Source organism: Microcebus murinus, chromosome 8, assembly GCF_040939455.1.
Source record: "Microcebus murinus isolate Inina chromosome 8, M.murinus_Inina_mat1.0, whole genome shotgun sequence".
NCBI classification, from domain to species: Eukaryota; Metazoa; Chordata; class Mammalia; order Primates; family Cheirogaleidae; genus Microcebus; species Microcebus murinus.
The window spans coordinates 62,631,097-62,656,371 of NC_134111.1; the positions used below are offsets into that span (position 1 = coordinate 62,631,097).

At 39.0% G+C, this 25,275-nt stretch overlaps 1 protein-coding gene and 2 pseudogenes across 2 annotated transcripts in view; 1 reads left to right on the forward strand and 2 right to left on the reverse strand.

The window, feature by feature from the left end:
• Window positions 1-6,098: 6,098 nt before the first annotated feature.
• Window positions 6,099-6,581, reverse strand: LOC105879296 (mitochondrial import inner membrane translocase subunit TIM14 pseudogene; annotated as a pseudogene).
• Window positions 6,582-11,335: 4,754 nt separating this feature from the next.
• LOC105879308 (NEDD8-activating enzyme E1 catalytic subunit pseudogene) lies at window positions 11,336-13,400 on the reverse strand (annotated as a pseudogene).
• Window positions 13,401-22,028: 8,628 nt separating this feature from the next.
• Window positions 22,029-25,275, forward strand: part of FAM171B (family with sequence similarity 171 member B) — a 62,937-nt gene continuing 59,690 nt past the window's right edge. The window contains exon 1 of one of the 2 annotated variants that reach the window (XM_012779478.2): window positions 22,029-22,422. In XM_012779478.2, coding sequence (XP_012634932.1) covers window positions 22,203-22,422 — 220 coding nt within the window. In that variant the 5' untranslated portion in view covers window positions 22,029-22,202. The remainder of the gene's footprint in view (window positions 22,423-25,275) is intronic. The other variant, XM_012779479.2, reaches the window with a different exon arrangement.

Below are 25,275 nucleotides of genomic sequence, written 5' to 3' on the forward strand. Positions count from 1 at the left end.
TTGTCCATTGGTCTTTTGAGAGTTTTGTTCTTATACTCTGCTTTTCCACTCTCAGATTATGAGGGCATACTATTTGCTGTTGCTGAAAAAAAAATTATGTGCCTGTATCATTTACACTTAGGTACAAATTAAGGGTGTTAGGCTTCATTTGATGACTAGACATGTTTTGCCATCTCAGAGACAAAAACCAGGTGGGTTAGTTTTAGCTTCAAAAGCATCCTTATATGTTAATAGTTTTGCCATTTATTTTTAAAAATTGACTTTTGTTACTAAAAAATGAAAATGGAAAAATGACAGTGTTGAGTGTGGTAATAAGATTGAAATTAGTAAGTAAGACAAAAGTGGCAAAAATTTGGCTTTAATCAGTTATTGGATCTAAAAATTGGCTATTTCCATAGTTGGGGAATAGATAAGAAAAAAGTTAAAGAACCAGTGAAAAAATGCTGATAAGGTAATGTTTAAAATTTTTCTGAAAGGCATGGAATTATAAAGGATATTACCATTTTTAGTTCAATAGTAAAGAAAAAGTCTATAGCATTGAAACTTTTAGAAATTGAACCTTCATATATTTTTAGAATCCTTAAAAACAAATGAAGACAACTGCCTGAAACCATATGGCAAGAGGTGTTTGATTAAAGAGAAAGGTGTTGATTAAATATGTCTGAACTCTAGCCATATCCAGTTGTCAACACTGGAACAGCAGCATTTTGTCACTGTTAACTAGCCAATCACAGTGGAAAGTTTTTGGACTTTCCAAAATGCAGCTGAGGAAGATAGGAAGTCAGGTGTTTACCAATTAGCAAACAGGTGGACCACAGACCTTGAGTTTGGTAATACCAAAAATTTATTTTTACATACCCTGCTTAATAAATGCAGCTGAATGTGGGCTGTCTTCAGATGGTCACTTCTTGGCAGATACTCTTCCAATAACCAGAACGAAGGTAGTGGTGGTTAGCTCTGTGATTGTCATAGGTGTATTCACTGCCTGAATGCAGAAAGTTATGGTCTGGCCAATGTTGTAAAACTGATAATGGAAGTATCAGAAAGATGTCATGGCCAAAAGAACCATTGTGGGCCTGGAAACCAATCTGGCAGAAATGAGAAGGAAACATCTGACTAGCTAGAGGATGGGCCAATTTAAAATACCAGAGAGGGTACCAAGAAGAGAAAAGGCAAAGCCGTGTGTGTGTGTGTGTGTGTGTGTGTGTGTGTGTGTGTGTGTGTGTGTACGCGCGCTTTTTAAAACAAGCATTTTGATCTCTAAAGTTCATAAACATTGAGAAGGAATTGGTGGATAGGATGTTCTAATAAGTAGTACTTTCTGGGTGACTGGGTTTATATAAACTCTGAAGTTCCTAGGAAACATGTTTTACAAAATAAAAAATGAGGTTATACATTTTAAATGGATTTACAAGTTTGTCTTGGGGAACAATTAGGGTAATTAGAAATAATATGTTGAGTTTAAAGAAACCATATGAAAATGATAATATAAGTTTCTTAAATAATAAGAGAAACCTAAGTTGGGAGACAAACTTAGATTGGGAGCTCAATGAATTGTTTCCCCCACAACAAAATGTCTATTTTTATAAATGAAAAGCACAGAAGAAAAAGAAGACGTGTTAAGATGCTGGGGAAACTACAGTGAAATAGCATAATACACCGCCATAGGTTCCTACAGAAATAAAACGGCTTCAGAAATAAAGCTTTGCCAGCACCCAGGAGCCCCTTCCTGTCTCCAGTCAGACTCGCACCATTCTTCAAAAGTTATCACTGCCCTCACGTCTAACACTACAAGTTTAGTTAGATGTGATTTTCCCTATACTTGGTATTAATACTTTGGCTCTAATTAAGATGTAACGTTTATAGCACCTACACATACAGGGTATGTAATAATACATGTATTCCTTCTGAATGTGGGAATTATAAAATGGGCAGTGCCTTTTCTGTCCTGACTGACATACTGGTTGCTCTTTAGGATCAAATAAGATAACACACCTGAAATCATTTTGAAAACTTCAAACCGCTTGGGATCAAAGCTCTGCCAAGCTTACCCTCTCTAGACCAAGAATGATCTATGTCTAAGCTTGTGAGAATTTTTTGAGAAAATGCAAGAAGAGGGTTATCAAAGGCATTTGTTAAGTGCCTATCAAAAGGAGAGTCTTAGGTTGGGTGTGGTGGTTCACACCTGTACTCTCAGTGCTTTGGGAGGCTGAGGCAGAAGGATCCCTTGAGCCCAGGAGTTCAAGACTAGCCTGGGAAATATGGTGAGACTCCTGTCTCTACAAAAAGTTTAAAAATTAGATGGGCATGGTGACACACGCCTATAGTCCCAGTCACTCTGGAGGTTGAGGCAGGAGGATCACTGGAGCCCAGGAGTTTGAGGCTGCAGTGAGCTACAAGTACATCATTGTACTCTAGCCTGGATGACAGAGCGAGATCCTGTCTGAAAATAAACAGTCATCATCATCCACTTTTATTGGTCTAAAAAGACAACTTTGGTGAAATGTGGACTTTTTTTTGCAGGTTAATTTTAAACATTCCCTGAACCTTACAATGGTGATAAATCATTAATTAGATAAGCCTTTAATTAGAAAGTCTTTCTTGAGCAGGCCTGAAATAACACAAAATTCAACTACCTGCAGCCATGTAGGTAACAAGTGACAGAACTAACTAAGTATTTTAGAAGGAGAAATTACAATACTTATTTCTATGAAGTAGCTTGGGGTGTAATAAAGGTCTACTTTGTTTTTTTGGTTTGGTTTGGTTTTTTAGCTTTGGTGAGATTTCATTTTTCTTTTCTTTTTTTTTAAGGGATAGAGTCTCTGTGTCCCAGACTGGAATGCAGTGGCACAATCATAGCTCACTGTAACCTCAAATTCCAAGCTCAAGTGATCCTTGTGATCCTTGTGTCTCAGCCCCCAGAGTGGCTGGTATGGTGTGCCACCATACCCTTCTAATTTTTTAATTTTTTGCATTGATGGGGGTCTCACTATGTTGCCCAGGCTGGTCTTGAACTCCTGCCTCAATCAATCTTCCTGCCTTAGTCTCCCAAAGTGCTGAGAGTACAGGTGTGAGCCACTATACTTAGCCATACTTTGGTGAGATTTCTGCTTACTTTCTCTTTTATGAATACTTTCTATAATAATAATAGCTAATATTGTAGATACTATTTTGATACCCATTTTATTGATTTGAAAATCATCTCAGAGTGGGTGATCAGCTAAGATCTCTCAGCTAGCAAGTGGTAGAGCTTGGGTATGTACCCAGGCTGTTCTCTCTTAATCAATGTGTTCTACAGTTGGTCTTTCCTTGCATGAGCCACCTAACCCCTCTATATCTCTTTTTCTTATACCTTGTATAATGGGCATCATGATAGTAATGTCATTATGCAGTATTATGTTGGGGAATATTAAATGTATGCAGACTGCTTACATATAATGTGTTAACATATGTAGAAGACTTAGATAGTGGTTAGGAGGGGGAAATGTACAGTGAGTTTAAGGTACTTACAACCCATCCAGATGGAAATTTCTAGGAGGTTCTTTTTTTTCTTAGAGAAACAAATTTCAGAATTGTAATATGGGTAACAGTGGAAGCTATTAGTCATGAATGAGATTGTTCAGGAGAAATGTGTAAAATAAGGAGACAAAAGGAAGACAGTGCACAGAATTTTTACATTTAAAAGGAAGATAGTTAATGGGTACAATGTACATTATTCAAGTGATTGTTACTCTAAAAGCCCAGACTTTGACAATACACAAATACATCCATGTAACAAAGCTACACTTGTACCTCTTACATTTATATTAATTAATTAGTTAATTAATTAATGGAGGATAGGATGGCAAGGAGCCTCTGGAAGTACTGAGTATAGAAGTGAAGAGAAATTCAAGGGAGAACGTGCCACAAGCATCATAAAGAGACCAAGTAATATGATTGGAGAAGAGGAGGTGTTTGGTGACCTTACAGAGAGCAGAGTGAGTGGTGTGATCAGGCACTGAGCCCAGATTACTGCAGGTCAGCCAGTGGGAAGGAAGTAAACAGTGAGTTAGGCTTGAAGAGAAAGGGCTGTGGTTTGACATGAAAACAAAGGTGGGAAAGTTTATTTACAGGTGGAAAATAATTGAGCAATTTTATATACAGAGGGGAAAAGACATTTTAAAAGAAATGACATGGGTAAGGAAAGAAGGAAAAGTTGAGGAAGGCAGATCTAGTAAATACTGTGGGGAGAAGGAGGGAGAGGCAGGTAGAACAATCCCAGTGAACATCTTGGATCAGGAAAAGAGTCACAAGTTGCAAGCAATAGCCTGATGTTCGTTTGCCCTGCAAGGTATATTAAAAATAAATGAACTAGTTGGAAACATTAATATATTATGAAAGTTTACCTGGAAGGCTGACATTCCAAGTTCTCCTAACTAAAATCTGCAACATTCTGGAGGATGGGAGTCTGCACTCTTGCTTGGATACAGCATTAGACCTAAGTTCTACTTTAAGACGGTCAAGGGATTTTTAAGTTATACAAAATGCCCTCTGTATGTGTTCACTTTTTGTATAAGCTAGATCTAAAAACAAGGCAACTTGATCACAGACATTTTGACATACTTGATTGGAAAAAAAGATTATACATGATTTATGTGCCCTAAGATAGAACTATAGACATTTAAAATTTAAGAGGAGTTTCCAATTCCAATAATGGTAGAATAGCTTATATTAGATATGAATGATAAATTTGGAATAAAACAGGGAGGAAAAAAGATCCTTCGAAGACACTGCAGTTACTGAAAAAACTGGAGGGGGACTGACTCTTAAAGAAGGTAATTACACTTTTCCCTTGAGGTTACTCCCTGTGGTGTCAACAGACTACAAACAGAAAGCTGTCCTTGTTTCCTGGAATGATAGGACTGACATTATGGCTAGAAATTGAGCAGAGAAATCCAGGAAAGGAAGCAGCCACAAAGAGTGAGGCCCCAACAGGCCAAAAAGAAAAATATCGTATGGAAGGCTGAAAGAGTAGAGCAGTATTTCATTCCAGCCACTGTTCACAGCAGGAGAAACAAGAGATTGGAGTTCGACTCTTACCCAGTTCCAGGGGCTTAGAAAAAACCCAGTTGTCCCATTGAAACCTCATAGGATCTATGCCTTAAAATAAGTACCACATCCCAAAATTAATCAATTGACGCTAGGAGTAAAAGCAAAACCAAAGTAAGCCCACACTTACAAAGCATGAATCCAGGCTTCAAGTTTATGATCCACCTGTAACTTAGCTCACTGCCACTAAAGGCTGTTACTTTCAAAGGAAGATAACATGACCTAAAGACTCTGCGATATGTCATCCACAATGCTATGCACATGCACGTGTGTGCGTGTGTGCATGTGTGTGTGGTGTGTGAGATTGGGAATAAATGGGAAAATGTGAGAAAATGTAAATTATAGCTTTGAGGAAGATCAGTCAGTAGAAATAAACCCACAAACAATTTTGCAGATATGACTTTAAATAACTATGCTGAATATGTTAAAGAGTCTATAGGCAAACATGAATATTATAGGTGAAGAGATGGACATTTCAGGAGAAATTTGGAAACTAACAAAAGATACCCAAATGGAAATTTTAGGATTAAAAATGATAATATCTGAAATCAGAAATCCATTGGAAGGTGATTAAAAGTAGAGTAGATAGCATACCAGAGAGGATCAATGAACTTAAATCAATAGAATTTATCCAAATGGAAAGCACAGAGGGGGAAAAAAGATTTAAAATATAAATAGCACCAATGGCTTATGGGGCAATCTATTTATTTCATTTCTCAAAAGCTGGTGCCATTGGCTTCTATGTGCATTGGGCAGCAAGCTCATTGCTTGCTTGGTAACATATGTATCTGGTTTTATGTCATTATCATTGATTTGCTTACTGTAGCTTTTTAGTAAATTTTGAAGTCAGGTAGTGTGATGCCTTCAGGGAAGTATTTTCATTTTATCAATATTAATTCTTCCAATCCATGACCATAGAATATCTTTCCATTTTTAGTGTCCTCCTCAATTTCGTTTTTTTTTTTTTTTTGATTTAGCTTGTGCTAAATCATTTTTTAAAACTGTAGCTCTGAGGTATTTTATTATAAAAAGTTGGTATTCATATACATAAACTAATAAGAACTTAAAATTCATCATACATTTACTTCATTTTTTATCTTGACCTTCTAGTAAATCTTTAGCTTCATTGATTTTGGCTGCTATATAAGGAGATCCTCCTTTGTCTGGCTGATTTAAGAGAATAATTCGTCCATGAGCATCTCTTATTTTTTCTTTATTGGCAGTAGGGCTCACACCTAGTATTAATGCTGCTTCCAGTTTTGTCATTTTGGGTTCAAACCCACCTCTGCAATAGCCACCACCTAAGCCAGGTTTTGGTAGATTTTGAAAAACTTGTTTTACTTGAAGCTCCGTATGCTTCATGGCTTGCAAAACATAATGGCCTGCAAATCCTGCTGCAGCAATGGTCAGTCCAACTGCTACCACTGTACTGGCCACGGTTCGGGCTCGGCTCCCCTGCTTCCACCGGGAGCATGTATCATCCCAGCCCAGCGGTTGCGGCCACTACTTACACGCCTCTATCAGAGAGCAACGGATTCGCAGGCAGCAGGCAAGAGCCTCCCAAGCACAGGCCGTCCTCAACTTCTTTCATCAGTATTTCATAGTTTTCCTTGTGTAGATCTTTCACTTCTTTGGTTAATTGATTCCTAGGTAATTTATATTCTTGTAGCTATTGTAAATGAGATTGCTTTCTTGATTTCTTTTTCTGATTATTTACTGTTGATATATATAAGTGCTACTGATTTTTATATGTTGATTTTGTATCCTGCTGAATACTTTGCTGAATTTGTTTTTCAGTTCTAACAGGTTTTTTTAATATAATTTTTTTCTTTATTTATTTTTTTATTTCAGAATTTTATGGGGGTACAAATGTTTTGGTTACATAAATTACTTTATACAGTTTGAGTCAAATTTATAAATGTGTCCATCACCCAGATAGTGTGCATTGTAACTATTAAGTGTAGCTCTAACAGATTTTTGGTAGAGTCTTTAGGTTTTTTTATGTATAAAATCATATTGTCTGAGAATAAGGATAATTTGACTTTTTTCCCAATTTGGATACTCTTTATTTCTTTCTCTTGCCTAAATGCTCTGGCCAGGACTTCCAGTAATGTTGAATAAAAGCGGTGCAAGTGGACATCCTTGTCTTATTCCAGATCTTAGAGGGAAAATCTTCAATATTTCCCCGTCTAGTATGATGTTAGCTGTTGGTGTGTCATATATGGCTTTATTATTTTGAAGTATGTTTCTTCTATACCCATTTTGATGAGGGTTTTTCTTTTTCATAAAGGGTTGTTGAATTTTATCGAATGCTTTTTCTGCATCTGTTGAGACTATCATATGTTTTTGATCTTGGTTATGTTAATGTGATATGTTTCATTTGTTGATTTGCATATGTTGAACCATCCTTGCATCTCTGGGATGAATTCCCCTTGATCATGGTGAATGGTCTTTTTAATATGTTGTTGAATTTGGTTTGCTAGTATTTTGTTGAAGATTTTTCCATCTAGTTCATCAGGGATATTGGTCTGTACTTTTCTTTTTTTATTGTGTCCTTGTCTGGTTTTGGTATTAGGGTAATGCTAGCCACAGAGAATCCATTTGGAGTTATTTCTTCCTCTTCAATTTTTTGAAGAGTTTGAGTAGGATTGGTATTAATTCTTCTTTAAATGTTTGGTAGAATTCAGGAATGAAACCATCAGGTCCTGGGCTTTTTCTTTGATGGGAAACTTTTTTATTATGGCTTTGATCTCATTACTGATTGATTTATTGAGTGCTTCATGGTTCAATCTTGGTAGGTTGTATGTGTCCAGGAATTTATTCATTTTTTCTAAGTTTTCTAATTTGTTTGCATATAGTTGTTCATAATAGTGCCTCCTAATTCCCTGTATTTCAGTGATATCAGTTGTTATGTTTCCTTTTATGTTTCTGATTTTATTTATTTGGTTTTTATCTCTTTTTTCCTTAGTCTAGCTAAAAGTTTGTCTATATTATCTTTTTTAAAAAAACAACTTCTTATTAATCCATTCATGTATTGATGGGCACTTGGGTTGTTTCCACAGCTTTGCGATTGTGAATCGTGCTGCTATAAACATTCAAGTGCAGGTGTCTATTTTGTAGATTGTCCTTTGTTCTTTTGGGTAGATGCCCAGTAGTGGGATTGCTGGATCAAATGGTACCGTGGAGTACTATTCAGCTCTAAGAAGCAATGGTGATATAGCACATCTTGTATTTTCCTGGATAGAGCTGGAACCCATACTACTAAGTGAAGTATCCCAAGAATGGAAAAATAAGCACCACATATACTCACCAGCAAATTGGTATTAACTGATCAGCACCTAAGTGGACACATAGGAATTACATTAATTGGCTCTTGGGTAGGTGAAAGGGGGGAGGAGGGGGCAGGTATATACATACATAATGAGTGAGATGTGCACCGTCTTGGGGATGGTCACACTTGAAGCTCGGACTTGTGGGGGAGAGGGGGCAAGGGCATTATTCAAAACCTTAAAATTTGTACCCCCATAATATGTTGAAAAAAAACCCAACTTCTTGTTTTGTTGATCTTCCATATTTTTTTTAGTCTCAATTTCATTTATTTCTGCTCTGATCTTTATTATTTCTTTCCTTCTACTAATTTTGGGTTTGGTTTGTTCTTGCCTTTCTAGTTCCTTGAGGTACATGCATCATTAGGTTGTTTATTTAATGTCTTTCTACTTTTTTGATATCAGTGTTTATTGCTATAAACTTCCCTCTTACTACTACTTTTGCTATAGCCTACTGATTTTGGTAAGTTTTATTTCCAATTTAATTTGTTTCAAGAAAGTTTTTCATTTCCTTCTTCAATTCTTCATTGACCAATTGGTCATTCAGGAGCATATTGTTTAATTGTCATGCATTTGTGAAGCTTCTGCGATTCCTCTTCTTATTGATGTTTAGTTTTATTCCATTGTGGTCAAAAAAGATACTTGATATACTTTCTAATTTTTTGAATTTGTTGAGACTTGTTTTGTGGCTTAAGATATGGTCTACTCTGGAAAATGTTACATGTGCTGATGAAAAGAAAGTCTGTTCTACAGCAGTTGGGTAAAATGTTTTTATAAATGTCTGTTGGCCTAATAGGTCTAGCATGTAGTTTAACTCAGATGATTCTTTGTTGATTTTCTGTCTGGATGATCTGTCCTCTTTCCATTACTGAGAGTGGGGTGTTAAAGTCTCCAATACTGTTGTATTACAGTCTTTTTCTCCCTTTAGAGTTATTAATGTTTGCTTTATATACTTGGAAGCTCTGGTGTTGGGTGCATAGATATTTGTAATTGTTATATAGTCTTGCTGAATTGACTTTTTTTCCTTAGTTTATAGTCTTTGATTTGTATCCTATTTTATCTGATATAAGTATAGCTACTCTTGCTCTTTTTTGGTTTCCAGTTACATGGAATATATTTTTTCACCCCTTTATTTTCAGTCTATATGTCTTTATAGGTGAAGTGGGTTTCTTATAGATAGCATATAATTGGGTCTTGTTTCTTCATCCATTAAGCTACTCTATACCTTTTAATTGAAGAAGTGACTCCCTTTACATTCAGTGTTGTTATTCATAAGTATTACTGTCATTTTTGTTGCTGGTTTTCTGGTTATTTTGTAACCCCTTTCTTCCTTTTTTTCTTACTGTCTTCCTTTGTGGTTAAGTGATTTTCTTGGGTAGTATGTTTTAATTTGTTGCATTTAATTTTTAGTTAGTCTATTATAGGTTTTGCATTGTGGTTACCATGAGACTTACAAAAAACATCTTATAACAAGTTATTTTAAAGAGATGATAACTTAGATCATACAGAAAAGAATAGAAACAGCCGGGCGAGGTGGCTCACGCCTGTAATCCTAGCACGCTGGGAGGCTGAGGTGGGCAGATTGCTCGAGGTCAGGAGTTTGAAACCAGACTGAGCAAGAGCGAGACCCTGTCTCTACTATAAATAGAAAGAAATTAATTGGCCAACTAAAAATATATAGAAAAAATTAACCGGGCATGGTGGCGCATGCCTGTAGTCCCAGCTACTCAGGAGGCTGAGGCAGAAGGATTGCTTGAGCCCAGGAGTTTGAGGTTGCTGTGAGCTAGGCTGACACCATGGCACTCACTCTAGCCTGGGCAACAAAGTGAGACTCTGTCTCAAAAAAAAAAAAAAAAGAATAGAGACAAAGAAAAAACAAAAACATTCTATACTTTAACTCCACCCTTCCTATATTTTAACTTTTAATTGTCTCAATTTACATATTTTTATATTCCCTATCTCTTAGGTTGCTGTAGCTATTATTGTTTTTGACAGATTTGTCTTTCAGCCTTCATACTGGAGTTATGAGTGGACTATGCACCACAATTACAGTAGTAGAGTATTCTGAATTTGTTCATGTATTGAATTTTACCAGTGAGTTTTATACCTTCAACTGTTTTTTTTTCTTTTTTCTCATGAGTGTTTTTTCCCCCTCAGGTTGAAGAACTCTCTTTAGCATTTCTTGTAAGACTGGTCTGGTGGTGATGAATTCTCTCAGCTTTTGTTTGGGAAAGTCTTTATCTCTCCTTCATATTTGAAGGATAACTTTGTTGGCTACAGTATTTTGGATGGCAGGTTTTTCTTTCAACACTTTGAAAATTTCATCTTACTTTCTCCTGGCCAGTATGGTGTCTGTTGAGAAATCTGTTGCCAGATGAATTGGGTACCTTTAAATGTTATTGATTGTTTTCACTTGCTGCTTTTAGTATCTTCTCCTTATCCTTGACCTTTGAGAGTTTGGTTAATATATGTCTTGGAGTAGTCTTATTTGGGTTGAATCTGTGTCTGGATATTTATATCTTTCTTAAATTTGGGGAAATTTTCTGTTGATATTGCTTTGAATAAGCTTTCTATCCCTGGCTCCTTTGCTCAACTCTCTCGTGAATACCAATATGTCTTAGATTTGATCTTTTGAGGTAATTTCCTACATCTTGTTAGTGATCGTTGTTCCTTTTTATACTTTTGTCTTTTTTCTCCTCTGAATGTGTCTTTTCAAATAGGCTTTCTTTGCTCTCAGTTTCTTTCCTCTACTTGATCCATTATGCTGTTGAGAGGGTCTAATTGCTTAGTTCAGCAAATGTATTTCTCATTTTCAAGATTTCTGTTTGATTTTTTAAAATTTCAATCTCTTTGTTAAATTTACCTGATACATTTCTGAATTGATTTTCTTTTTTTTTTTTTTTTTTTTTTTAGACAATATATGATTTTATTAATAAATAGTGCAAAAGCATCAGTGATAACTGTTTAAACATTAAATTTTTAAACAGCCATGTCTTGGTTTTAATATTATGCATACTGGCCTCTATGGCACTGCAAATAAACACATGAAAATATTTCCCATTTCCATGCTCAGCTATTCAGCTATAACACCATTTTACAAGTTATTGTGGACAAGATAAACTTTGCAATAATTAATATTCATTTGGACAACCACAATTAAATGAATATTAAATCAAGATATAGCCTATGTTCAATATACTCCAGATGTCAGGCTGTAATATTTAATGTCATTTAAAACATAATTCCTTGTTTTCTTTAAAGGGACATCTTTTGTATATGTGGGGCCTCAAATGAAAGCTGAGGAATGCACTCTTTGACCATAATAACAAAATTCACACAAGAGGACGGCTGCCTCCTCCAAAAGAAGCAGTACCTTTTCTCATAATCTCTCTCTCCGGCCATCGCTTCCCATATTATTAACGAAAATGCTGATGAGCACCAACCCCCAAATCCTGTCTTCCAGGGAAAGTTATAAAGTTAAAAAAGAGTGGTTTGTTATACAAAAAAGGTCAAATTCCAGCAACACTACTGCTAAAAATGACATCAATTAAACTTCTTAGCATCTGTGAAGTATATTTTTCCATAAGTTTTCTATTATATGCAGATTTATTTTCCTTAGGAAGTAAAATGAAGTTTGAACAGGACAGTCTGTGGTGTGGTGACATCAGCAACCGCGAGCTCTTGTCCGTCAACAAGCCCCAATTCTTTCAATGTCTTTGAGAGATTTGGTCTTGTTCGTTCTTCAATAGAAGTTACTGACTGTAAGTAAAGTGTCCTATTTCTTCCCTCTAGTGTGGCTGTGATGGCTGGAGATTTCATTTGCAGAGAAGCACTGTTGGTCAGATAATCCAAAACCTCCTGTAGCTTGGCTGACGGGGAAAACTGAATATTCTGAGGAAGCTGGCTGCAAGCTGGGCAGTTTTCCTTTCTCTCTGCTTCAAACATGTAAGTGTACAGCCCATCTACATCGTTGAACACCAAGTAATTGTTAAGGGGAATGTATGCACTTGTGGCTATTTTAAAAACCTCAGTGGCACACACAGCTGCAATGACTGCATTTGTGGAAGCGACAGCAGGAATGATTCGTTTTACTACCCCTTGAGTGAGTCTGTATGTGACACCCCTGATATTATACAGTGACGCTCTCTCCAGGGAGTTCTGGAAAATCCACTGAATGTGTTCGGGGTCATCTCCATCTAACGGAACCCCTTCTCCAAAGGGCTGTTCCTTGGGCCACTGCAGCATCCTCACGTACTCAATACAGTGCTCGGGGAGCCTGGGCATAGAAGCAATGGTGCACATGGGGAAATTAACCTGTGGCGGGTACAGCTCCAGCGTGCACTCCACACAAGCCGTCATTCCAGGCAGGATCACCCGGGCATTTCCTTTAAAACCTTCTGTCCCCCCATCTATCAAAGGAACAATGGAGCTGGGATCTAACACACCGTCTTCATAATTCAGAAGGGAGATCAGCATGCCATTTATCCATCTTCGGGCTATGATGGAGTCCAGCCCACATACAATAATATGAAACTGTCGATAGAAAGTGTCATTAAAATCCTGAATCTTGTTGAAATGTGGAACTACATTGCAATTAGGAACTCTGTCATTTAGAAATTCTGCAGCAACTTCAGCCTTAGGTCTTCCAACATCTTTAGGCCTAAATAAAAACTGCCTATTTAGATTGGAAACATCTATAGTGTCCATGTCTATAACATGAATCTGTCGAAAACCAGACAATGCCAGATTTTTCAGGAGCTCACATCCTAAGCCGCCAGCTCCAATGACTAGAACTTTACATGTATCTAACAAGAACTGGAGAGATTCGGTGCTGGGCTCGAAATCGGGGTGTGTGAAGGGTCCAGATCGCTCGAGGAACTTCTTTACATGGTCCCAGCGACCTTCCCAGTCTCCAGTGTCCCCACACCCACCATCCACAGCCATTGGCTCCTCGCCATCCGCCATATTGTTCCCCGCCTCTTCCCAGGCTCCCTCGCGGCCTGAATTGATTTTCTGTGTTATCTTGAAGATCACTGAGTTTCCTTAAAATTGCAGTTTTGAATTCTTGGTCAGAGAGCTCACATATTGCTGTCTCCTTTGGGTCAGTCACTGGTTCCTTGCTTTGTCCATTTGGGGATATGATGGTTCCCTGTTTGCTGTTGGTTTTTTGTGGATGTGTGTCTGTCTTTGCATTGAAGTGATAGTCATTAATTTCAGTCTTCGTGTGGCCTGTTTTGGTTTTTATTGGATATATTTGCTCAGAGGTTTTTTACCACTAGGTCACTGCCTCCTTTTTGGCTCTAGGTAGTGCATTAAGCCCAGGTTTGCCTCAGCTCTAGTAAGAGATTGGATGCTGCCTCTTCTGAATGAAGGAGGTCCCAAAAGGATATCCAGGCAGTGTGGGAAGGCTGCTTAGGAGTTGGTACCTAGAGGCCCTATGCAACGAGCCTCCGACAGCATGGTGCTGCTAAACAGCCACTCTGATTGGGTGTCTCCTTTGGCCCAGTGACACAGCAAAGTTTCCACGGCTGGGCTGATAGTCATGTCTTTCCCTTTGTCTCTGCCTGTTCTCAGGGATATTTCTCCCTTTAGGCACTCACAATGTTTCCTGTGAGCTAAGACAGGGACAGGTCTCCTGTTAGGGAACCCAAGATGGGAGGAAGCTTGTTGTCCACCTCTATCTCTTTTTCCTGTGTAGAAACAGTGATTTGGGGGAAGATTTTCCCCATGCTTCGTGCTGGACAGAATGAGGGAGGGGTATCATGGATGTGGAAGTTTGATTCTCTTGCCATCTGCTCAAAATTTTTTCACTTGTCTGTGGCCCCAGGAATTTTCTCATCTTCATATTTCAGTTTTGACATACAGTTGGTGATAATCTCAGTGCTGTATATTTGTTTTTTGTTTTCTGTGGTGGGGAGTGAAGCCAGCTTGCTTCTATGCCACCATTTTGGATCCAGAAATTTTGTTTTGTTTTTTTTAAAAACCGCTTTCTTGATCTACAATTCACATACCACACATTTATCCATTTAAAGTGTACAATTCAATGGCTTGGGTGTATTCATAGATATATGCAACCACCCCCATAGTCAATTTTAGAATATTTTTATCACAGCAAAGAGAGTCCCTATCCTTTAGCTACATTCTTCTATTCTGCTATCCCATCCCCATTCCTAAACGACCACTAATCTACTTTCTATTTTTTTTTTCTCCTCTTCTTTTTTCAAGACAGAGTCTTACTCTGTTGTCAGGGCTAGAGTGCCGTGGCATCAGCTTAGCTCACAGCAACCTCAAACTCCTGGGCTCAAGCGATCCTCTTGCCTTAGCCTCCTGAGTAGCTGGGACTACAGGCACATGTGCCACCATGCACAGCTAATTTTTTCTATTTTTAGAGTTGTTTGACTAATTTATTTCTATTTTTAGTGTAGACGGCATCTCAATCTTGCTCAGGCTGGTCTTGAACTCCTGAGCTCAAGCAATCCTCCCACCTCGGCCTCCCAGAGTGCTAGGATTACAGGTATGAGCCACCATGCCTGGCCTACTTTCTGTCTCTATAAAATGTACCTGTTCTGGGTGTTTAATGTAAATAGGATCATATAACGTGGTCTTTTGTGACTGGTTTCTTTCACTTAGCATAATGTTTTCAAGATCCATTTATGTTGCAGTGTGTATCAGTACATTATTCCTTTTTATGGCTCACTAATATTTCATTATAAGGACATACTGAATTTTGTTTTTCCAATCCTCTATTGCTGGACATTTGGGATGTTTCCATTTTTTGAATATTGTGAATATTGTTGCTATGAACATTTTGTACAAATTTTTGTTCAACACTTGCTTTCAGTTCTTTTGGGATATACATAGGAGTGGAATTTCTGGGTTAATAATTCCATATTTAACTTTTTGAGGAACTGCCAAACTTTTTTCCAGAGCAGCTACACCAGTTTACATTCCTACCAGCAATATATAAAGGTTTCAATTTCTCCATGTCCTTGTCAACACTTATTTTCCATTAAAAAATATTGCAGGCCGGGCGCGGTGGCTCATGCCTGTAATCCTAGCACTCTGGGAGGCCGAGACGGGCGGATTGCTCAAGGTCAGGAGTTCAAAACCAGCCTGAGCGAGACTCCATCTCTACTATAAAAAAATAGAAAGAAATTAATTGGCCAACTAATATATATATAAAAAATTAGCCGGGCATGGTGGCGCATGCCTGTAGTCCCAGCTACTCGGGAGGCTGAGGCAGGAGGATTGCTTGAGCCCAGGAGTTTGAGGTTGCTGTGAGCTAGGCTGACGCCATGGCACTCACTCTAGCCTGGGCAACAAAGCGAGACTTTGTCTCAAAAAAAAAAAAATATTACAGACATCCTAGTGTGTGTAAAGTTGTATACCATTATAGTTGATTTGCATTTTGATAATGACTGTTGATGGCAAGCATCTTTTCATGTGCTATTGGCCATTTTCATATCTTTAGAAAAATGACTAGTCAAATACTTTGCACATATTAAAAATTGCATTTGTGTTTTGTTGTTGACTTGTCAAGAGTTCTTTTTATATTCAGGCTACTAGATCCTTATTGGATATATGATTAGCAAATATTCTCCCCTATTTTGTCAGTTGTCTTTTGCTTTCTTTCTTTATTTTTTTGAGACAGAGTCTCACTTTGTTGCCCAGGCTAGAGTGAGTGCCATGGCGTCAGCCTAGCTCACAGCAACCTCAAACTCCTGGGCTCAAGTGATTCTACTGCCTCAGCCTCCTGAGTAGCTGTGACTACAGGCATGTGCCACCATGCCCGGCTAATTTTTTCTGTATTTATTAGTTGGCCAATTAATTTCTTTCTATTTATAGTAGAGACGGTGTCTCGCTCTTGCTCAGGTTGGTTTCAAACTCCTGAGCTCGAGCAATCTGCCTGCCTCAGCCTCTCAGAGTGCTAGGATTACAGGCGTGAGCCACCTCGCCTGGCCTGTCTTTTGCTTTCTTGATAGTGTCCTTTAATGCATGAAAGTTTTAATTTTGATGAAAACCAATTTATCTATTCTTTTCCTTTTCTTGCTTATGCTTTTGTTGTCATGCTTAAGAAGAAAACATTCCTGAATCCAAGGTCATGAAAATTTATCCCTATGTTTCTTTTAGGAGTTTTATAATTTTAGTTCTTACATTTATGTCTTTGATCCACTTTTAGCTAATTACAAAAAATGGTGTAAAGTAAGGGTCCACCTTTGTTCTTTTGCCTGTTCCTATCCAGTTGTCCCAGCATCATAAATTGAAAAGACTATTCTCATTAAATGGTTTTGGTGCTCTTGTTGAAAATCAGTTGGCCACAGAGAAATGAGAGTATTTCTGCACTCTGAATTGTTTGTCATTGATCTATAGGTATATTCTCAAGCCAGTACCACAATGTCTTGATTGCCATTATTATAATAAATTTTAAAATCGAGCAGATCCATTTGGGGAGCATTACCATATTAACAATACTAAAATTTTCAATCCATGAACATGAGATTTTCCCATTAATTCAATCTTCTTTAATTTCTTTGAACAATGATTTGTAGTTTTTAGGGTATAAATTGATTCCAAAGTGTTTTATTACTTTTCATGCTATTGTAAATGGAATAGCTCTATTGGTTTCATTTTTGGATTGTTCACTGTAAGTATATGGAAATATAATTGATTTTGCAATTAGATTAGGCCCACCTAGGTAATCTAGGGTAATCTCCCCATTTCAAAGTTCTTATACTCAGTCACATCTGCAAAATGCTGCTTTCCGTGTAATATATTCACAGGTTCTGGAGATTGCGACATGAACATATTTGAGCAGCCATTATTCTGCCTACCACAGACCATCTTATTGTGATTAACAGGTTCACCCAGAGATTTCTTCCCACAGGAGGTAGGGAGATGAAGCTGTGTGGACAAATTTCCTGTTGGGCCTTTTGCCTAATCCATTATTATGCAGTGTAGTTTGGAGGATCTCTAGCAGCAATGTCTTAATTCTTGGTACCATTTCTAATTTGTCCAGGATTATTTGGCTTCCCTATAATTCCTTTCATCTAATCTTTTTTACACCAAAAGAAGGACATGTTTATATTATACATATGCATACACATACACGCATGTGCCATTTATCCTTACTTTTAAAGTTCCATATTTTTTGAATTTGCTTATTTGCTAAATTGTGTTCGTGATTCCTGTGGCACTTTTGTGGGTATTCATGAAAATGAACAGAGCAGTGAAAATTTTGAGTTGCCCAACATGGCACGTTCCTGGCCAATGTCAAACAAAATGAGGCTCTTCATTCTTGTTTTAGTTCTCATACTGGAAACAAGTGTCCTTTCTGTGGTCTATTTAGTGCCATCTTTTTCACAGTTGTGTGCTTTTTCTGTTAATGATTTGTTGTTTAAAATGGCTCTCAAGCATAAGTGCTGAAGTGGCTTCTTGTGTTCCCAAGCACAAGAAGGCTGTGATGTGCCTTACAGAGAAAATACAAGTGTTAGATAAGCTTTTTCCAGGCATGAGTTAGAGTGCTGTCAGTCAAGAGTTCAATGTTATTGAACCAATAATATATAATAAATAGTCTTTAACCAGAAATGCACACAGAAGAAAGTTATATATTGACCTATTGACAAAAATGTTGTGACAGAGGTTCACAGGAACCAAACTTTGCATTTCCCCTGGGAGCAAGGGTTCAGTATTTGCTAATTCAGTATTTGCGGTGACTTTAAGAAAATTACCAAGAAAAATATGAAGCAACTGTATGTAACATGAAATTTTATATACATATAAAAATACATGAACAGAACAACCATACATAATTTCAACAAAAGAAATAATGGGTGACATTAGTGGTAGATACCAGAGCAGCCTGATTCTAGGGCCCTCTACCCTGAACCAACAGCTCTACCTCTTAAAATTAATATATTGACTTAATCAACCAAGTAATCAATCAAATGATCAGTGTCAGGCATTGTGGTACGAGCTGTGAACATAATGGTCCTGGCCCTTGTGGGGATTCTAGTGAGGATATAGGCAAGTAAATGCCCGTTTTAAATAATAGGGTTATAGGTGAAATATGGGATCACTTGAAAGCTTATAGCAGGGGCACCTAATCAAAGATAAGAGTGTTCGGGTATGTATCTTGGAGGAAGTAATATCTAAGCTGAACAATTTAGTTTCTACAGGAGCTTTCCAGCTAAATGGGTAGAAATCACATATATAAAGGTCTAGGGATAACTCAAAAAAGTCTATTTCAAAGAAATTAATAGGAGAACCCCTGCCTCTGTGTATGTGTGTATGTGCATGTATGAGCAGCCTGGGTAGTCAGGGGACAGATTGTAAAGGGCTTTGTAAATCATGTTAGGAATTTTAGACTTTATGCTAAGAGCAATGGGGAGGTACTGGTCTTAGGCAGGGAAGAATTATATATGTAAAGTGTTGTACTTTGCTTTCTGATGGCTTTTGCAGTACTTTTGTAAAAATGAAGAATATCTAACATTAATTATTACATTGTATTACATTGGACATAAACATTATCATGGATTATGAACCTGAAAATAACTTTCTGGACTAACTGATAATTTTTATTATTTTATAAAACACACACTGAAATTTAAGGCATATGTAGTATGCAGGATTCATTTTCCTGAAGGTCCACCTGTGTTTACCCCCGCCAGCTGGTTTATGCATGTGCCAAAAGTCAGTTATATTTGTTCACAAATTTGGTTTTGTTGGCCAGTTCTATGTAACATAAGGAATACGTGAATTTGAAAGATGTATATTTTTCCTATGAAAATTAAGTTTAATACTAAGCATGTGAGAAAATTGTAAAAGTTTGGGGAAAAATTGAACATGGACAGACCTGGCACTCAAATTACTTGGCAAGAGTCCTTGAGAACTTCTACTTAAACTAAAACTGCACATCATAGGGGTGTATTATAATTGTGGTTTATGACTTCAAGCCCTAGGATGTGGTTAAATACTGAAAGAAAAATTGTTGGCCGTACACCAGAAGATTGGTGAATGAACATACATTTTAAAACTGTGTAGAAAATAAGTGGCTTAAGATATACTTAAGATATATTGATTTTTGTGTCTCGAGCAACTCTTTTGATTCACCAACTACTAGCCCCAATTGCATCAGATAATATGGCTTTTGTATATTACAGAAATTTAGCATAAAATATAGGAGGAACAGAGCATATAAAAACCTTTTAAAAGCTCTTTTTTGATAAAATTTTTTATTTCTTTAAATAGTCCACAGTATTGAAAGATTTGAGATTCACCCTCTACTGGGGGCCATGATTCAGTGGCTTTGCCTTCAGAAGATCTGCTTCTAACATATTGAAAATGGCTTGGCTACCTCAAAGCAGGATGACAGAAATCCTGGCAGCATTCCGTTCCTTCTGATCAACCAGTCAGGTTTCTGGAGCCATTTCCAGGTTCTCCCTTCTTCTCTCCAGGAGCAGAGGTAACTTGGAAGAGACTGCAACAAAAACAGCTTGATGAGACTAATGGAAACAGGCTGCATTTAGCTCAGGAGCCCCCTCCCCCCAACGGCTCCTGCTCACACAGAGAGACAAAGCCCTGACAGAACAAGTTTAGAGCCCTTACTTTGACATCTGTTTTCCCACAAATTATGCTGTGCACATAGCTTACTTTTGTTTAAAAATCACTATAAAAGCAATAGAAACTCATGGTAGAAGTTTCCCACAGTGCAGAAAGGTAAAGTCACATACTGTTAGTGTACCCTAGGGCAAGACACAGAGCCTCTGTGATCTTCAGTGTTTCCATTTGCTGAATAGGCTGAGAGCTAGTTTGTAGAGCTGCTCTGGGGATATAATGAGATAATGTAGGCAAGATGCCTATTATTATTATTATTTATGGTTGTATAGGCACTATTTTCATACCCTTGATCAAAGAATAATTTCCACTACCGAAGAGTTTGTTGTTTTCTAGCAAGTTGAAAATATTGGGAGCTGAGAATGGTTAGGGTGGAAAGGGACATGGTCCAATCAGCCAGGTAAACAGGGTGATGTCATAGTCAGGTGATATTGATATTATACTATGAGAGGTCCCACAGGTACTCCAAATACAAAGAGACTACAACTGAATGTGCTGAGGCCCATCACTCCAGACCAATTAATTTTGGTAATGTCATAAGCAGCCACCCAAGATCGTGGAGCTGGTAAATTGGGTGTTATGCTTGACACGTCTCCCACCATCGCACCTCCAATCAGCTATTAAGCATGTCTGTGGATTCTAGTCCTAAATACTGAATTTCCCACTCCTTTCTCTCTTTTTCAGAAGGCCTTCAGAATGTCCTCATGGGTTTTTGCAAACACCTCTAAACTGGCTTCTTCTCTTCCAGTCTTTCCTGCTCTAACCCATCTTCCAAATGATAGCAAAGCGATCCTTCTAAAATGCACCACTGGTAGCAAGTCTCTTTCCTGATTGATTTTCTGATTGTCATTTACAGTGTAAATTTCAATTTCCTTTTACCACATCAAATGTTATTATAGGACTTAACAAATGCAAAGTCCTTAAACAATGCCCGGCACACAGTAAGTACAATAGAAATGTTTGCTATTACTGTTATTTTTTTTTGTGACTTGGTCTCCACTCTTTTTTTTCAATCTAAAACACTGTCACTTCTCCATTAGAATCATTGCTTACACATTTCCAAGCACGTTTTGTTATTACACATCTCTGGGCTTTACCTACCTCTGGGCTTTACACACACACACACACACACACACACACACACACACACACACACACACAGAGTTCCACTTTTTCCATGACCTGATTTCTCCTATATGTTTGGAACTTATTCTTTACATCCTATCTCCCGCAGTGTTTCATGGCCCCTCCATACACAAGATAGTTAATTTTTTCCAATTCTGTGCAACAACCAGACGTTATAATGCTTTACCAGTTGCAACCACCTCACTGGATTATAATGTTTGTATGTTCCTCTCCCCTAACAGGTGGTGAGCTCTTGGAATGCAAGGATTATGTTTTACTTTTTCCAAGCCCCCGACTAAATGCTGGCACGTGGTAAGCACCTAGTAATTAGTAAGGTATTTTTCCAACAGATGAAAAGTGTAGGCTATAATTAGACAAAATGTAATTAAGAATATTTTATAATATAGAAAGAAATTCCCACTTGGGCAGAAAAGGGAAGTTTAGTTAAAATCTAGACAGCCGCAGATTTTCTAGCTAAGCAATGATGGCCGGCGATGCAGCCAAGACTATTTCGTTAAGAGACCCTGGCATTTTGATCTGTTGGTGCCACGTTAAGTGTTGTGGGTAATTAATGAGGGTAATTAATATGCCACCTGCTCTCCTACTTAGGGGTCAGGTGGCGGGAATTTTATTCCACTTTTTGCAATTTTCCCCGTGCGTGTCTCGGTAGGGGCTGGAGGGTGTGAAGGTCTACCAGCGCCCAGAAAGCCTCCCCTTTCCTGTTTGCCCAACGCGGCGCCCCAGCAGCCGCGTCCTCTGGGAGCAGCGGGGCGGCGGGTGACGGGTGACAGCGAGGCGCGGGGCGGCGGCACCCGGCTCGCCCCGCCCCGCGCGTCACGTGCGCGGGGATGCACACTCCCCCCGCCTCTCCTCCTCCGCCCCCTCCGCCTCCCGGCCCTCCTCCTCCTCCTCCTCCTCCCGGGGAGGGCGTGCTTGGCAGACGGCGCGAGGGGGAGCGAGCGAGCGGGCGCTGCCGGGAGCCCGCAGCCCTGGCGCCCGCCGCCGCCCGGAGCCCCGCAATATGCCGCCGCGGCCCGCTGGCTCTCGGCCATGGCGAGGCTCTGCCGGCGCGTCCCGTGCACCCTGCTCCTCGGCCTGGCCGCCGTGCTCCTGAAGGCGCGGCTGGTCCCCGCGGCCGCCAGAGCCGAACTGAGCCGCTCCGACCTCAGCCTCATCCAGCAGCAGCAGCAGCAGCAGCAAAAGCAGCGGGAGGAGGCTGAGGAGGAGAGGCCAGAGGTGCCTGGGGCATCCTCCACCGTGACTGTTCCAGGTAGGTCCCGGCTGCCCGGCCCTGCCTTTCCTCCTCGGCAGGCGATCGCAGATGGCCTCGCTGGCCTCCTCGCCCCTTCCCTAGCCATCTCCATCCTCATCCCTATCCCTCCCGAGCTCCCCAGGCTGCCTGCCCAGCCTTTGGTCCCTTGCTCTGGTGCCGGGAATCTGCCCTTTGGTAATGAGCTTTCTGGGAAGCTCGGAGCACTGCGGTGGGTTGGAGAGGGGTCGCCAGCGCTGGGGATGGGTGACTGCCGGGATTGATTATCTTTTTTTTTTTTCTTCCTTCCTTCTTCCTGAATCCTTCCCTCTGCCTTGGGAATGACTGTACACACACACACACACACACACACACACACACACTCACACTCACACTCACACTCACACTCACACACACACACTCACTCCCTCCTCTATCCCTTTAGCATGTTGTTCTCTATCCTTTTCTCTCCTAGAGACCGAGAAATCTTGCCATAGACACCCACACACCCCTTTTCACCATTTCTCCTCGCCTGCTGTATTTAAATTTAGCCATGGAGAAAGAAATCTTGATTTATTATTTATTTCTCTCTCTCCTTATCCCAGGAAAGGTTTAAGGGTTGATCTTAAAGAATGGCTTCATTACAATAAGACCAAGCAAAACAAAATGAAATAGTTTGTAATTGAAGGAAAGGGAAAAAGAGAGGGGGACAGATAAAGTCTGCAGTGATATTATTATAGCAGAAGCCTATCCCCAGAGAGGGGAATCTCCTTACTTGTTAGTAAGAACTTAAATGAGGCAGATTCTTCACGCCATTCAGTGAGAGTGAAGAAATACCTCTGTAGTGGATGTGGATGTAACAGTTCCCCAGCTCCTCTCTTGTCTTCCCCCCACCCCCATTATAGCTCCATCAGTAAGCAAAGAGCTGGATTATCCATCTAAGTAGCCTCTCCCTACCTCCCAACCCAGTTCCCTTCCTGGCTGTAGATGCTGTCTGGTGTTTGGAAAGAAAAAAAGCCATTAATTTTCTGGCATATGGGCTTAGGTTTTGGGAAACCAAAGTGAATTATATTATAACGTTTGTTTTTTTAAAAAATATTCTGCCTGGTGACATTATACAAGATGCTGAAAATGAGATTTAAAGAGTGGAATCATCGTCTTATTTTGTATTGCTTGCTCATCATTGAAGAGCAGTACTCAGGCATGCCAGCTGCGATTCATGACACAGCCAGGATGATTTAATTTATCAGAGTGCTCTGAGCATGGGGTGAAATCACCAAAGTGTGCAGGAAAGCATGTGTTTCTGACACCCTCTTAAACCCTTTGCACTCGCTTGCTTTTTTCTCGATTCCTTTATTCTACTTGGGATTTAATTTTTTAAATACCCCGGATTTTACAAAGTGTGGCAGTAGAATAAAAAACTGGAGTTTCTTTTCATACAAACTTATTTATTTGGATTTTTTTATATTTCAAATTATTGATACATTCAAAGAGTAATTTTAATCTCTATAATTTTTGCTAAACGTGTCAAGTCACATTCGACATCTGATTGCAAAGGGTTAAACCAATTAATAACACTTCAGTGTGGCTAAAAGTCCTGAAAGGTTTGCAGTGCGTTTTGGTTTTCCTACCTAGCTTTTAATAAGAGAAAGTGATAACAACAGTGCGAGATGGCTGTTACACATGCTATTCACTAAACTTAAGGAAATTGAAGATAGGAGACTTAGTGTCTTCATTACAAGAGAGATTTCACAGATTACTAAACAGAAGTTTGGGAGAGTGTTGATGGGTTTTATGGTTTGCAATACATTTTTTATTTTAATTTTTCAGGGATTTTAAATGGGTTTTGACTACTGTGATATATATATATGTTGTGATGAGGGTTATGAATAATTACAATAATAGAAACCTTTTGTATACAGCATGCAAATTAAAATATTTGTTTTTGGGTAATTGTAAGGGAATATTTTGAAAAGGATGATTGGGAAACTAGCAGCTTTTGTCTTATTTATCTATTAGATTAATTAAGATAAAGGAACTGCTAGCTAATAGATCAAACTAGAGCCTAAAAAGTAACGTACGGGGACTCTTCTTCCTCAAAAACTCTATCCCCCAAGCCAGTGGTAAACAAGAGAGTAGATTCAATTGCCTGCTGTTTTAATTATTGGAATATCAAGTTTTTCTTTTCTTTTTTTTTTTTTTTTGAGACAGAGTCTCACTTTGTTGCCCAGGCTAGAGTGAGTGCCGTGGCATCAGCCTAGCTCACAGCAACCTCAAACTCCTGGGCTCAAGCGATCCTCTTGCCTCAGCCTCCCGAGTAGCTGGGACTACAGGCTTGCACCACCATGCCCAGCTAATTTTTTCTATATATATGTTAGTTGGCCAATTAATTTCTTTCTATTTATAATAGAGACGGGGTCTTGCTCTTGCTCAGGCTGATTTCGAAACTCCTGATTTCCAGCAATCCACCTGCCTCAGCCTCCCAGAGTGTTAGGATTACAGGTGTGAGCCACCATGCCCAGTCTGGAATATCAAGTTTTATAACAAAATACAGCCTATAAACAAATGAAGTTAAAATATTCCTTTGAATTAATTGTGATCTCTATGTTGAACTGGACTTCCTGTTTCAACCTTTCCCCCACTGTGATCTATTCTTCTCACACAGCTAGTGATCTTTTTAAAAACATTAAATAGGATAATTTCTGCTCCTAGTTCTCCAATGGCTTCCCATCTCTCTCACTAAATGTCCCAGATCTTGAAAATGGCCTATGGAGGTCCAGATCCTTTTATCCCCTCTCCCATCTCCTGCTGCCTGGCTCTCTGTTTCTTGAGTTTGCAAGGGGGTTCTGGTACTTGGCCTTCACACTTGCCATT